Source organism: Osmerus eperlanus, chromosome 22, assembly GCF_963692335.1.
Source record: "Osmerus eperlanus chromosome 22, fOsmEpe2.1, whole genome shotgun sequence".
NCBI classification, from domain to species: Eukaryota; Metazoa; Chordata; class Actinopteri; order Osmeriformes; family Osmeridae; genus Osmerus; species Osmerus eperlanus.
The window spans coordinates 1,925,646-1,941,305 of record NC_085039.1 but is presented as its reverse complement, the minus strand read 5'-3'; the positions used below and the strand labels follow the sequence as shown (position 1 = coordinate 1,941,305).

Sequence of the window (15,660 nt, the reverse complement as noted above, 5' to 3'; positions counted from 1 at the left end):
TTTTTTTTCAGAGGAAACGGAATATTAAAAAATCCATAGTTGATTCACATGCCAGAGATACACACTGTGTTAACTGTAACTCTCCAGGCATAATCTACCAAGAAAGAGAACAGCCCTCTTCCCTCAATTGTACTAACAGATTTCCTCTTTAGTGGACCTGCTGCACTAGTCATTCAATAGCACACGTGCTCCCAGTTTAATTAGTGTATCAGTGATTCATTACTCTCCCCCACCCATCCAATTCCGTGTTTTCAAAGTCAAGCCATCGTCATAGTTAGAGGTAGAACTCTGTGGACTTTTGAACTTAGTTTTGGCACATTGCTAAAGGACACCTTAGGGAGATTGTAAAGATAACCATCCTCATCAGTGGGGCCATGTTATATTTTAAGTGCTTTGAAACATTCCACAGAAAACAAGATCCAGAAAACATTTTAATTTATGTTTATGGCTGTGTCTAATTGCTTTACAGATTGGGTGGCGCAAAAGGAAGTGAAGTCTGTACACCTCCCTTCCGTATAGTTGGAAAAAGAATAGAGCTGATGTAGTGTGTTTTTATTTTTTGAGTTTCTCTATCTCTCTTTCTGAGCTAATTTCCTCCAAAGGTTGTCCTGTAAAGACCTGACCTGGCCATGGACAGATGGTATGGACCATACATGACTTGCCATGTCCTTCCTGCCTTTGTTCCAAATCAATATAAAGAAAAAAAAACATACACACCGACAACTATTCAAATGTACAAGACAGGCAGTAGTTAAAGCCATCACAATGACTGTAATCACTGTAATTTGTAATTTTATTAATTAATTTACCTTGTCCTTGACAATAAATTGGCACTAAATAATTGTCAATAGTAGGGATATTCATGCATTGTACATCCAACAATTCAGCTGACTTTGAAAGTGATGTTATAGACAGCAGGGGGCAGCAGCCCATATAACGTTCTACAACAGCGGTTCTACTCCCTACATTCTCCCCACCTTATGTGAGGTGTTGACTCAGTTACATGGACCGGAAAGCAGGGGATTGATTATAGGTGATCCATGCTATAAACGTTAATGGGAGGGGACAGGAGCACATTTCAGGGAAGAGGATGGATATTTGAACTTCTTTTACTGCCTCTTTGGTCTGTATATCTGAATATTAATGAAGTGGACATGACTTTCCACTTAATTGTCCTCATCTGAAATTATTTATCGAATGATCATTTTAACATGCTAATTAACCAACAATCCACCTTTTTTCCCCCAATGCTTAAAATGCTTTAATGCTCGTGTGTCATAATCAGTAATGGGTCAGCACAGTGTGTTCGCATTATGGCTTTAGGACAGGTTAGTCGTATTTTGCCATGATGTGACAGCTCTGTGCCCACCCTGGGCACCACCACTCCGCCCACCATCTGGAAATGTCAAAGTGCCACTCAATTCAATGAGCCTCCTCCAAGAACCTTGAAACATCCACGGGATGCTGTGACAAACAGGCTGCCATTTTCTGACACCTTCCCCTCAAGTCTTGCGTGAGGCCAATTTCGGAATGTGATCATAACATTTGAGAGAATGTAAGAGAAAATGATATAGGCAGATGATGAAACTAATGTTTACTGATCACCTTTTATGACAATGCTGCATGTGGCAACATTTTATGTGGGTGTAGCTATCGATACAATGTGCTTTAACTGAGTGTTTTAACTAGAAACCAAGGCACAATTAAGTCATCTACAGATTCCTGGACCATTGAGTGTCATTTCACTGTTCTGTGGACTGACTCCATTTATTACAAGCAGGAAGCAAAATGGGATTGAACGAGTGCACAGGTCAGATACAAAGCATGATTCGACACAATATGCTAATGGAACACCACATGCATGTTGTTTGACAGCTTGAGTCTGTTGCATTAGAACTTTAACCACAAAGCAAGAAAGCTTTCTGAACTTACAGTATTTTAGTATAGGAACTTAATGAAAATGTGTGAATAATTAGTGTGATCATTTCAATGTAACATACTTTAAGTATTGTAATGTATCCCTGTACCCCCCATCTGGCATATATTCAGGTTAAGTTATGTACTTCCTCTATCTTTAATCTTGCCCTTTATCCTTCCTTCCCTTAGGACTTCCTTCCTTCCTGCAGTAATTAGTTTCACTCTATTTCTAATTAATTCATTATTTTCAACATTATTTAGAAATGTATTTCACAAAATCCAAGACCAAGAACAGACATTTAATCTGGAAAGGCAAGTTATTCAACTACACAATAGCACACAGAACAACAGCCTGAATAGGTGTCTGGTATGTTAACGTAACACATTAACAGTTATTCAGCTACATGATAGCATAATGAACATACCTGGGAAGCTGAATAGGCTAAATTAACAAAACAAGTTACCGAGTCCAACAAGCAAGTTACCGGTAAGATAGTTCACCAAGCTCCCAATCTCATTCCACATCACTGAATCCGTTGAACTCGTTGGTTCATGTCAGTCAGTATGAATTATTATTTAAAAACATGTTAAATTATATATATATTTTGATATATAAGTCGCACCTGACTGTAAGTTGCAGGACCAGCTAAACTATGAAAACAAGTGTGAGTATAGTGCGGAAAATACGGTAATTAACTGGATTGATTGATAAATTAATCAGTCGTGACAATTGTCATTTTGTTTATTAGCCATTTCATTACCATCAGCAGCACTAAAGACAGACATTTTTTCTCATAGAAGTTATCAAGATGGAAATACAACATGTGGATGTAGCAATCACTGTGAAAAGGTGAAATATGTTGACATACATAAATAAATAAACAAACAAGCAATCATACTGTTGGAAGAGCTACATAAATACAATATTAGAATATGGAAGGTTTGCTGGTCAAATTACTTTATTGTTTTAGCCTATAGTACTCATCAATTCAAGCTGACAGTGGATTATGGTCATTTAGTTAAATTTGTCAACGCTGTAGCTGCTTCATGACATGTATATAGTAGTATATGGAATAGTATACAACAATTACAGTTTAATATTGGCTGGTTTTGGCATTGTTCCCACTTCAGACATCTCAGAAAGTCTGAAAAAGCTTTTGTCATAACACAAAACAACAAAATGTAAGATCCTTATTGTAATCTTACCCTTTAACTTTATGGACCTACCAGAGGGAGATGATTGAGCAACTCATCTATTGAGATCTCATCACCAGTTTGTTGTGAAGATGGCTCATTCTGAATGGATACCTCTGACAAGGAGGGATCTTCCGAACTAGTGGGCAGAATATGTAGTCAGTGTTGCTTTTAGTATCTAGGCTGTCTAGATAATCTTTTCAAGATAATTTCAAGAAGGGTAAATTGTCAATTTTTTGTCCACCTCTCCAGTTTCTTACCTCCTCTTCCCTGACAGAACAGAATTTAAGTATTTCTTTACAGCCATCTCTTTTCGAAAGCGGCTGTAGTTGTCGGTAAAAACTGCGTCGGAGTGGCGCTTCACCGGCAATTGTTCTTCAGTGAGGTCCATACTGCAGAGGAGAAAATAAACTTGGTAAACAAAAATATTCAGGCTTGACATAAATTCATTATATGTTGACCCTGAGTCAGTGTCTGTAGAACTTCTTTTTAACTCCTTATATATATTGAGTTATTATATAGATGCTCTTTTCGACTCCTTGACTTGAGACAAATAGCTACATTAAGATGAATATGCATATACATACAGAGTTATATGAACCGTTTTACTTTCTGAGGAAATGTGAAATTAATTGATCCTATTATGTTTTCTACATCAATGTAAATATTTCTACCAAGTGACTCCAAGTGACTACCAAGTCCCATTCTCTGGAGTCTCTAAACCTCACACTAACTCCTCTCACTTGAAATGACACGTGGTAATTTATTTTGATGTTTTCTGGGTGCACATATACCTTAATCGTTTTGCAATCAATGATTCAAGGTAGTCTTTAGCTGAAAGCTGCCCTAAAAGTTTGCTGTATCCACTTGTGAAAAGCCCATCTGCGTGCCTTGCTGGTCTATAAAAATAAGAATAAATGTCTTAATTTGTGAACTTAATAAATCACAAATTCACATAATAAAACAGCCACTCAAAACTCAAATCCATTGCAGGGTTTGGAATGGAAGGGAGAAAACAGGACAACGGCGGATATCGGCATTAAAAAACAAAACGGACAACGTAGTTAAGGCGGCAGGCGTGTGTTGCTTAGGCGGCTTAACTGAAAAGTGCTGTGTGGAATAAAAGTGTTTGTCAGACAGTCAAAAATGTTCAACTCTTAGGCTAATGACATAAAAAAAAAGAAATCTGACATTTGGTTAATCAAATTCCCCATGGGATTCATTTATCTTATTGCATGTGCATTTGAATTAGTATCCAGAGATTTTAAATAAACTTACCTTGCAATATTTGTTATGCCGTAAATAAGTTTTAGGTCCTCCATGTTGTGTACTGAGGGACTCTCGTTCCAGTCTCCATCACCATCTGCATCAACTGTTCGAGATCTAGACATACAAATATTTTTATTACAGAAAAGCCACAAAATATCATCAACAGCAATGCCATATTCAAAATCCATTTAATATAATAATTTTTGGGGGTGAATTAAACACATTTGTAACCTACTACTGCTGGCAAGATGGCATACAATACTACTACTTCATCATTAACCTGTTGTGCATGTTGTATTTCATTGGGTGTGCACAACCTGTGTTCTCTCACATATATCTTATTATTATTGGGTGTGCTTTGCCTTCGGCAAGGGCACAACCTTTGTTCTCTCACATATATATTATAATTTTTATTATTCTTTTTGCCCCCCTAAAACTCCTATTTGGCCTACATAGACAACATAGGTGTCAAAAGTTTCGTCTTGGTAGCGATTGAGTTGCTTCTATTGGGATTTACGTTCCGATGCATGGTTTAAGTGGAAATTAAGTTTTTGTGGCGAAAAGTGAAGCTAACGGTGGCTAACTTGCTAGCCACAGTCAATGACGCTACTTACGTCACTAACGTCACGAAAACTCGCGTGACTAGCATAACATTAGTTTAGGAGCTCGTTAACTTCTGGGAGATAGCTAAGCTAACTGCTTTACTGCAAGGCAGCTGCAGAAACGCCACAAGCAAAGAGGCCAGGGTGATAACTATTTACTCATTTTACTTTGTGATATGACACACAATTTTGACGTGTAATGTACAATATAAGCTGATTTTATTAAGGAAGTACATCTACTTTCGGAAACAGTAGTCTACTATGTCACTGAAGTATTAGCATCATGACATTAGCCTCTGTTGCCCGGGCAACACATACTACAGTGGTCTGTGATGCATCTGTTTTCAATCGTTAAAATAAACATTCCTCACAAATACATTTTCGTTGTAGGATTTATTATGACATTACATTACAAGTAAACGATTTGTGGGTGAAATTATCATTACCTGTGGTTTCAAACCAGTGTTGCTCACTGAAACGCTGTAGCCTACGCGAGACACTACAAAAACATCTACACAGCTGTACTAAAGTCAAACGGCGACAGAACATGTTCGGCACTCCCCTTACTTAAATCAAAAATCTAACTACTAACCTTAACTTCATTGCCACAGCCTAAACTTTGTCAATCTGTTCATGAAAATAATTAATTTCAGCCTAAACCGTACAACGGAACGTTAAATTCAACCAACGCAATCGCTACCAAGACGAACACAGCAGTAGTCTAGTACTGTACCGTAGTAGTACAATTTACCGGGGCAGCTTCTCCACAAAGGGCTATATCGCACTTGGCGTTGTTACTGACAATGATCGCTACCAGTGAGCTTTTTATGAAAGCGATTTTCCACTAAATAAATGTCAAGCTTATTTACGTTTTTGGGTGCATATTTTCAGTTAGCAGATGGTACTGTTTGAATCGCGATTCCATCTTCTACTGTACTGCCGGTAACGTCGTACAATAATCTTCAAAGGGGGTTCTTTATTCATGAATGAATGCAATATGAGTAGGCTAAAGTCCTTAAAATATCACGAGAAGGGAAAAACTTAAAAGGACGTTTAAGTCATAGAGATTAGGTCAATTTTTACACCGGTCTTCCAAATTTATTCGTTTTGATTCAACGATGAGGCTGCCTCTTGCAGGTGAAATTAGAAGACATCTATTTCATTCTACACTTCACTCGTATTTTCAGTTGTAAATGAGCAGCAAAAAAAAGATGCTTTTAATATATTTTCAGTTAGCAGATGGTACTGTTTGAATCGCGATTCCATCTGAAATACTGCCGGTGACAACGTTGTTACAGTAGTTTGTTTCAAAGGGGGTTCTTAATGAATTACGCAATATGAGTAGCTAGGCTAGTTAAATGCTTGAAATGTCATTCGAAGAGAAAAACTTAAGGGGACGGACCCACCTGCACACCCTACAATTTCCCCAGAAATTGTACCCTCTCTAGTTGTACTTGTTGCTGCACTGTCTTGTAACAGCCCGCACCCGCGAAATTATATTATTAAGATTGGGATGTCAAGTTGTCTTATATTGTATTGTCTAACACTACTAACAATACAATATTGTATACAATACTGAATTGTGCAATTCGAGTATACTGAATACTCGAATTGCACAATTCAGTATTGTACAATATAAGACAACTTGACATCCCAATCTTAATAATATAATTTCGCGGGTGCGGGCAGTTCAGCAAAGCTTTGCCGAAGCTACAGCATTCGTTATTTCTGCGTCGCTTGGGATAAGAACGTCAGCTAAATTAAGTAATGTAATGCAAATTACATAAAGCTGTTTTGACTTTTTTTTTATCACAGCAATCAGTCCTCTTTGGGTCCAGGGCAGATCAACATTATGTATAGTAGCCTATTGCTAATGTAATATTACAGATACTACCTGGATAAATATGTAGCAACGGCCGGAAGACAAGTCGTCCGGTAGAAAAGCACACAACAAAATGCTGTTAGAAAGACGAGTTGCATTCCGTTCTTTGGTGACATGATGCTGTGCAAAGTAACAGATACAAAAATGTTGTACGTTAAAATGTTTGTCTAATCATGGAATATATTATAAACTCATGTATAAAGTTTTAATGAAGAAAGTCTAAATACTCACATGCGCTTTTTGGAGACAATCAAGCCCAGCGTGCCTTCCCGGAGGAGTTGTCCAAGGTTCTGAAATCACAGACCGTGGTTGTCAATTGATCAAACTTGAACACGGGGTGATTTTGGTTTCTGCTCTGGGTCGTCCGTTTTTATGCATCTGACAACAACGATCGAATTTAAATTGGCCTGCATACGTCATACTGAAGTCAAAATTTAGCAGAGGCAGACACGGTCTTCCTGTGGGTTGGCACTGGGCAATCAAATTAGCACTTGGTTACGGCGTTGACATTTTGACAATGCAATTGATGGTAATATGAAAAGCATGATAATCAAACAACTACTAGCTCATGCAGGTTAGTAGTGTAATTGGGGCAGAACCTTTGGGCATAAGGCAAAAACGTTTTTGGTTTAAATTCAAACATTTGGATAGGTGAATAATTAAAACGTAATCCTTGAAAGCGCTATATAAAAATAAATAATTATTATTTTATGGGATTTAGGACGTCTTCTCTGCTATCGTTCGACAACACATGACCTATAAGTATAATGCCTACAGTATACTACTTACTACTAGTACTACTAGTATACAAAACAAGCTAAAACACCTGTGTTATTGAAAGCCAATAACTAAAGGGGAAAAAAACTAGGAAGGACAATGAAAGGAACAAGGAAAGACTTGAGCAGTTGAGCAATGGAGGGCAGTAGGTATTACGTAGTAGGTGAAAAGCAAAGTAGGAAGATCAAACATTCTCGATGTTAGTTGATGGTATGAAACGATTGGGGCAGAAGGGGCTAATCTCAAAGTATTAAAGAATGTTGTGGGCAGATATGGGATATGAGGTACAGTATATTTTGTATTTTGTATCTCTTGTAGTTTTACAGGCTTCAGCAAAGCGTAGTCTAGTGCAGTGTCATCACCATAGCAGTGAAAGTTTACATTAAAGTTTAGTTATGTTGCCAAGAGGCAGCATATGGAGAATAGAAGCTAGGGGCCTTGAACAGAGACCTGTGGTACTTTGAATTTAAATATAGTGTACCAATTAAAAAACAATACAATGGTCAAACTGTCATCTGTCAAATGCTCAAAAGGTTCCCTGAAATCCAGGAGGAGGAAAGAAGCAAAGCCTACATCCAAGGCAAGCTGTAGTTCATTAGTTATACTAGTGCACAGTGGCCTTGATGCAGTTGATGCTTGAGATGTCAGTGAAAAACACAAAAACAAACTATTTAGATGGTGCATAGTGCCCGTGATAAAATTGGTGGCACACACACACACAGATTCATGGAATTATAGATAGATAGTGCAGTGTCCGTGATGCAACCGGTGATAATAATAATAATAAGACTTTATTTATATAGCACATTTCATACAATAATTGCAGTTCAAGGTGCTTTTCATAAAATCAATCAAAACAATAATACAAGTAATAAAAGTCATAAAACCCTTCTGAGATAAAATTAGTTAAATGCTTTGGTAAAAAGATAGCGTGTTTGCTTCCCTAATATTTATGGGGAATGTGTTCCATAGTTTTGGGGTGTAGTTGACAAAGGCTGCATCACCAATCTTCTTATGACTTCTGGTGACCTCTAATAGGCCTGCATCTGATGATCACAGTGTTCTAGCTGGTGTGTAGTTAGTAAGAGAGTTAGCAATGTAGCTAGGTCCTTGTCCATTTAGAGCTTTGTAAGTGAGGAGAAGGACCTTAAGTCAATTCTGAAGGTAACAGGGAGCCAGTGTAAAGTAGCTAGGACAGGACTAATGTGTTCTCTCCTTTTAGTTTTGGTTAATAATCTAGCTGCAGAGCTTTGAATGAGCTGTAGTCTTTCAGTGGTTTCATTGATGACAGTTCTTCTCAATGGATTAAGTACCTATATTTCTCAGATAACAATTGAAATTCTCTGTACTTGTTCAACCTCCACATCATCTATTCTAGTCACTTATGCACACCCTAAAAGCAATTTCTCATTATTTTAAACAAATTGCCAATGCTGTAATACATTCATGCAAGTGATTATGTACCCATACATTTACATTTAGTCATTTAGCAGACGCTCTTATCCAGAGCGACTTACAGTAAGTACAGAGACATTCTCCCCGAGGCAAGTCGGGTGAAGTGCCTTGCCCAAGGACACAACGTCATTTGGCACGGCCGGGAATCGAACCAACAACCTTCTGATTAATAGCCCGACTCCCTAACCGCTCAGCCATCTGACCAACCCTGCTGTTTGCTATGTTATCAATTGCTTATGTTATGTTGATCAAAATGTATTTTATTCGTTGCTTTGTCATTTGAATTGCACAATGGTTTATACAGTTGTCATGATTGTTCACCATACAGCTCCTGCATGTACAGTTCTGCCTCAGAGGTGTTTGCTATGTTTGCATAAACATTTGTATTTTTTCCTTTGTGCTATGCAATGCTGTAAAATAGTCTTGTATTTTCAGTATCGCATTCGCATAAATAAGACATGACAACTGACCGAGGAGACTAAATTGATACCAACATTGTTCCTGTCGAATGCCCGTTAATGGATTGCTATATCCATGCCTCAAGAAAACGACCAAAGAGGCTAAAGTGGTAGTATTAGGAATAGTGCCCATGTATGTGATGCAGCTGGTGATTATAATGTTGTATCACATTTGCAATTTTCAGGCAGTTTTGACATCTGTAAACACAGTAATTTATGTAACAAAATTCACTGATCTATACTGAAAGTATCCATTTTATATTGTCGTTCTGTTAGATTAGAATAGAGATTAGAATAGATTAGAATTTCATTCAAAGAAAACCTTTTGAAAGCAGTTGATTTATATGCCAGCAGTCAGCACTGCTAACCTGGCCATATCGGTTATAAAAGCAAATTCACTTTTAATTCAACTCAAATAACTGATTTGAGTTGAGTTGGCCATGGAGCTGTTGGGCCACAGCTTTTCCAAGTTTATTTGGAAGAAAAGGGAGATTTGGATTCCAGAATTCTTGTTTAGTTTTTTAAGCAGAGGCTTAATAACTTCTTGTTTAAGAGCAGAAGAAAATCTATTTGGTAAACAGCATTTAGAATGTGTGGTCCAATAATAGGGAAAAGTTTTTGGAATAGTTTGGAAGTTATTTTCTATTTTTACATTTGAGTGGGGCCAGATCATCTATTCATATCTGAAGAATCATATTATGATCACCAGATTTGGTGTTCAGTGATATATTTGGGATATTGAGTGCTTCAAGTATAATAGCCAAGGATAATAGCCTGCTCCAGGGCTGTGTTCGAGTTTGTACTAGTAGTAGTTCTATAATATGTGCACAGTACAACACAGGTCATTCTGGACAATGCAATTCAAATGACAAAGCAAGCACATAGCTACATTGATGCATAAAAACAAAAAAAAATATTAGGGAATGCAACACTAGCAGCAAAAACAAAATACGAACAGTAAAAAATAACAAGGAGCAACAAATCTCAACATAAATTAATCTATAAATGTGACACGCTCTGGTGAAAAGGGGCCGGTGTTGGCCAAGGTCATTTCAGGGTTTTTTTTATTGTGGAAGTGCAGATTGTAAACTTTCAAATGATGTGTCATACATTGAAATTTGAAAATTACTGTGGTCGACATGTGCAAACGCCCTGCAACTTAAGAAAACACATGCAAATTGACAAAACACAAGCAAATTAAGAAACATCTTTATTAATTGGACAACACATGCGCAGCATTCAGCAAACGCGCTGCAAATATAGAAACACGCTGCAAATACACACAACACCCAAATACATAAACGCGCTGCAAATATAGAAACGCGCTGCAAAAAGGAAAGCACGCAAACCCCGAAAACAAATGCAAACAGAAAAACTCTGCATCCAGATTACACAACGGAAGTGCTCCAGGCCTCTAGGGGGAGCGCTAAGTGGAACAGCTTGATTTTAGACCCCACGGAGCGAGAGAGAGAGAGCAGATGAGAGGTTTGTTTTGGAAAAGCTCTTTTAAAATACCGTAAAAGAGGAGGGCCAAATGTAAAAATGAATACTAACCTTTTTATGTTGCCTTTTTACTTCACTTTTGGTCCTGTTTCCAAAACAAACTCTCATCTGCTCTCTCTCTGGATCGAGCTAGTAGACACAATTAGGGATGGGTATCGAGAACCGGTTCTTGTTCAGAACCCAGTGAATCGATTCCTTGGAATCGTTAGCAAAATTCCTTAACGATTCTGTTAACGATTCTCTGTGTCGTTGTGCATGCACAAACTTGTATAGTTTATTCAGACAGACTGCAGCAAACATGGCAACTAGGAAGAAGCGTTCTAAAGTTTGGTTGTATTTCACACGACAAAATGACAACAACGCCACTTGTAACGTGTGTAAAAAGTATTTCGTCGAAGGGAGGAAATACTACAAATATGAAGAAGCATTTGAACACACAGCATGGAATGAAGTTACTGGAACGTCATGTGTTTGATGCATGCAGCAGCGCAGCTAACGTTCGCGCTTCATAACTATCTGAGGTACAGCTAAACTGCTCAAAAGTGATCACAACCACTTGTTACTGTGTGAAGCAATTGCCTTTATTGTGTGTAGTCGATAGTTATCTTCTGTCCAGTCGTTTGAAGCCTACATTTTAGATCCGGCATTCGTCTCCCATTAGTATTGATCTTATTGATCATTTCACGTTATCGGGGCGGCGTGTGTTATCAGCAAACATTCGCGTGTCCAATTATTAAACTGAGCATATCGATTTTTAATCCATTATTAAACTTAGAATTTTAATTGTTTAACCTTTTAACCTGTTTACGCTCCTGTTTCGCCCGCGAGACAAAAATGCTGCCTCCCCCTTCCTCAGTTACGACGCACTAAATTCTAAAAAATATATTTTTTAGACGCTACACATGTTATACATCGTTGGAAAGCTACGATTCTTGTGCTTCCATTGAAATAAACCAATTCAAGATCAAGTCGCAATAGCAAGCAAAGTCAACGTCTTTTTCCGGTGAACATTCCTTCAACAATGCCAAAGAAAAAAGTTGTACTCACCCTAAGTTGTTCAAATAGGTCCAGGTGTGCAAATCATGCCATCAAAACTTGATCTGCGTAAGTCCCAAGGGTTCAAAGTATCTAACCATGTAAAGTAATTCGTCCAAATACAATGTTTTACGTTCATGAATAGCCATTATCCTTTGTTTCATTATGCAAGTTAGCCGACGGAAGAAACAACTTGTTCACATAAAAGTGTTATTTTCTCCGATTTATCAACGGAGTATTTACAAAATGAAGGTCTCAAAATGTCCGTTGAACCCTCCCCTTTTGATTGACACCTTGTTCGACCCAATAGGAGCTTCCATGCCCCGTTGACAGCCCTCTAAAGCCAACTAGGTCTGTGCGTCCTGCCCCCCGCCCCCCCCCCCCCCCACACTGGTTCTAAACAAATTTCTCGAACTGGCTTCGACTGGCTCTGAAATTAGCTCGTTAGCCTTGTAGCTGACAGCTAGCTGAAAATGCCAATACCTCATTTGTATGCGTCTGTGGAGCCTTCAAAATAACAGTCGATTGCGCAATATGGTTGACAGAATCAGTGTTCTTTGTGCGCCAATCCTTGGAATCAGATAAAGCACTCCAATGTGTTCATGCTTCAGTTTTTGTGTTTCAGTATTACTAATTAGGGATTTAGCTATTATATATGATATTTCTAAGTACCAGAGATGGGCCAGAGATAACAATTATGAAAAATAATACCTTTTTATTTGACCTTGACCTTGGTTACAAAGGGTCATTTTGGAGTCTCCAAAAGACCCTTTTAGAAAATTCCTGGATGTACTCTTATAAAAACATGTGTCAAATATGAATATATTGTGGTATTATGTTTGACTTTTGATTTGAATTGGGTAAGGCTTCAACCTGTGGTCCAATTTAGTCTTCCAGATAATACCTACCACCTCTAGGCCTATTCAGGCCTCTGTTTTCAAAACAAAATCTAGGCGGAAATAGAAATTTTCACTTTCCTTGTGTTCAAGCTTCTATTACTCAACACTAGAAGGACTGACAGGGGTCCTGACAACAGGGGACATAACTTCAGAGTGTCAGCTTTCAAAAGAGATCATTTACATGCATGTACTCCAAATGGTTCAAGAACAGCTTCCAATTTACTTTGGGTATGCTGTTTAGGCGTTTTCAGGCAAATTTAACAGGAACATGAAAAGGTTAATAGTCCTGTTAAATGTGCCTGAAAACGCCTAAACAACATACCCAAAGTACATTGAAAGCTGTTGTTGAACCATTAGTACATGCATGTAAATCAGGGGTGGGGAACCTTTTTTCTGCCAAGGGCCATTTGGATATTTATAAAATCATTCGGGGGCCGTACAGAATTATCAACTTAAAAATGTGCCTGCTATATTTGGTCAAACATTTAATTTACTCACCCCTAATGTGATGGCTGGAACACATGCTGGCTGCTTCTCTTTGGTGAGGTTTGTGATGTTAGCTGGCACGGATGCAGCCTGCTTTGACTAGGGGTGCATCGAACATTTCTTGGGCGGTATCATGATTACGGAAAGGGATCGTATTATTTGTTATATTGCTACCATTTTTGAGACTGCTTATCGATCTGAGTGTTAATCAGGCGCGGAGCCATACGTTGTAAACATTCGGGGCTTAAGGCTTATATATGCTTCTGCGTTTTTCGAAAAACGGACACATGGGAACGCCCTCTTCTCCGAGGAACGCCCTCTACGAGCTCTCCGTCAGCCCTCGGAGAGCCCCGGAGAGCTCGACGTGCACCTCCTGAATTTTCTAACTATCCATCGTGAGCGACGGAGAGCTACGGAGACCCCCTTGGCTGTGATTGGTCAGTATTAAGAATCGCTTGCGTCAGGGGCGGGGTTGCCGGGATAAACAGGACGAACAGAATCCTTTGACCGCCATTGCTGTAAGTTTTCACAATTCATATTTCAGCTAAACAGTACATGTAAATCAGCATCTGAATTAAAATGTGACGAGAAATGGGAAGTGTAGTTGCTGAAAATGTGCGTATTTTATTGATGAAACGGCTAATTTGTAAATTTGCTCCGACTTCTCGATAACCTAGGTAAATAAACACTCGACGACGATTTACAAAAAAACGTTGCGCCACCTACTCTTCTGGCGGTGAATTGTTTTCAGCACCCACAGCCTACGGAGAACCATAAACGCAGTCTATCCGTCCGTATCCGTGCGTATCCGTGCGCCCGTCCATCCGTAAACGGAGACGCAGAAGCATATTGCGGCCTTTAGCCCAAACCAACAATGTATTCTGGGTTTTATTTGCTAGAAAGGAATTCCACACGTAATGCGAGCGTGCAGAGCGCGCGACCAATTTTTTTTGGTACATTGGTACGCAAGGCTGCGTGCCTCCACGGTCCTCCTCCACATATTAAAATAGTGCTGCTGCCAACGAATAATGCACCTAATAATATGGTTCCTGCAGTGCCATGGCGGGCCGGACCAAATGATTTAGGACGTTCCCCACCCCTGATGTAAATGGTCTCTTTTGAAAGGTGACACTGAAGTTATTTCCCCTGTTGTTACGACCCCTGTAAGTCCTAGTGGTGTTGAGTAATAGAAGCTTGAACACAAGTAAACTGAAAGTTTCTATCTCCGACTAGATTTTGTTTTGAAAACAGAGGCCTGAAGAGGCCTAGAGGTGGTAGGTATTAGCTCATTTCAGAGCCAGTCAAAGCCAGTTTGAGGCCAGCAGGACGCACAGACCTAGTTGGCTGTAGAGGGGAGAATCGATAAGGAATCGAATCGATAAGCAGGAATTGATAAGGAGTCGGAATCGTTAAAATACGCATCCATAGACACAATATAACTGGAAAACCAGGCTAAGAAACGCAAGGGTGGGGCTGAAAAATTAAGAGACAAAAATACATCACCTTCACTAGACAAGGTTTTACCAATTGAAAAACGGCTATGTTTACTTTACATAAAGCTCCCAAAACTATTTTTCGCTCAAAGCATCCAAAACATTTCGAATGTGCATGCATTAGCCTGGCAGCTGTGGTGGCGTATACGGGGGCCGGTTCTGGTGAGCCGGTCTGGATCAAAGTCCAGGGCCTATTTTTCCTCCCAGTCCGTCCCTGATCAAAAGTCCTGTACAGCAATCGATGCCATTCAATATCTGAACGATTGGAGTGAATAAACGCCAGGCGGTTTTCCCTACTTAGGCCTACAGCAGGGATAACTGGTCACATGACTCCATAGTCTTCAGACAGGGACGTTGTTACTGACACATAATGATCCCTTGTAGTAAACTTATTAAAATAGCCAGTTATCCTGAAATACATTTCAAGCTTATTTACGTTGTTGGTGGCATATTTTCAGATTGCAGATGGTGCTGTTTGAACTGCGATTCCAGCTAAGATACCGCCAGTGACAACATTGTTAGAATAAGTTTGTTTCAAAAGGGGTTCTTTACAGGAGCGATTCTAGGATCAGACCTTTAGGGATGCTCAGCCTCCAATGAGAATGTGACATGAATAAAAGTGCTAAACCCCCTTGCTAATAGGGTAAAAAAGTTGTGAAGGATACGGCGAACCCTCGACCCTCTAGGGGA

At 39.0% G+C, this 15,660-nt stretch overlaps 1 protein-coding gene across 1 annotated transcript; it reads right to left on the bottom strand.

Annotated features, from left to right (window-relative positions):
• Positions 1-2,648: 2,648 nt before the first annotated feature.
• On the bottom strand, positions 2,649-7,224 carry vipb (vasoactive intestinal peptide b). Its single transcript, XM_062448217.1, has 6 exons — positions 7,096-7,224; positions 6,877-6,984; positions 4,390-4,494; positions 3,906-4,010; positions 3,372-3,503; positions 2,649-3,250 (listed from the first exon to the last, which is right to left on the bottom strand). Exons 2-6 carry the CDS (start codon positions 6,978-6,980, stop codon positions 3,133-3,135), a joined length of 564 nt encoding a protein of 187 aa, XP_062304201.1. The 5' UTR covers positions 6,981-6,984; positions 7,096-7,224; the 3' UTR covers positions 2,649-3,132.
• Positions 7,225-15,660: the final 8,436 nt, after the last annotated feature.

Coding starts and splice junctions, on each gene's coding strand:
- vipb (XM_062448217.1), bottom strand. CDS start 6,980: ATGTCACCAAAGAACGGAATGCAACTCGTCTTTCTAACAGCATTTTGT. Junction 4,011..4,389: donor GGCATAACAAATATTGCAAG/GTAAGTTTATTT, acceptor TTATTTTTATAG/ACCAGCAAGGCACGCAGATG. Junction 3,251..3,371: donor GTTCTGTCAGGGAAGAGGAG/GTAAGAAACTGG, acceptor TCTGCCCACTAG/TTCGGAAGATCCCTCCTTGT.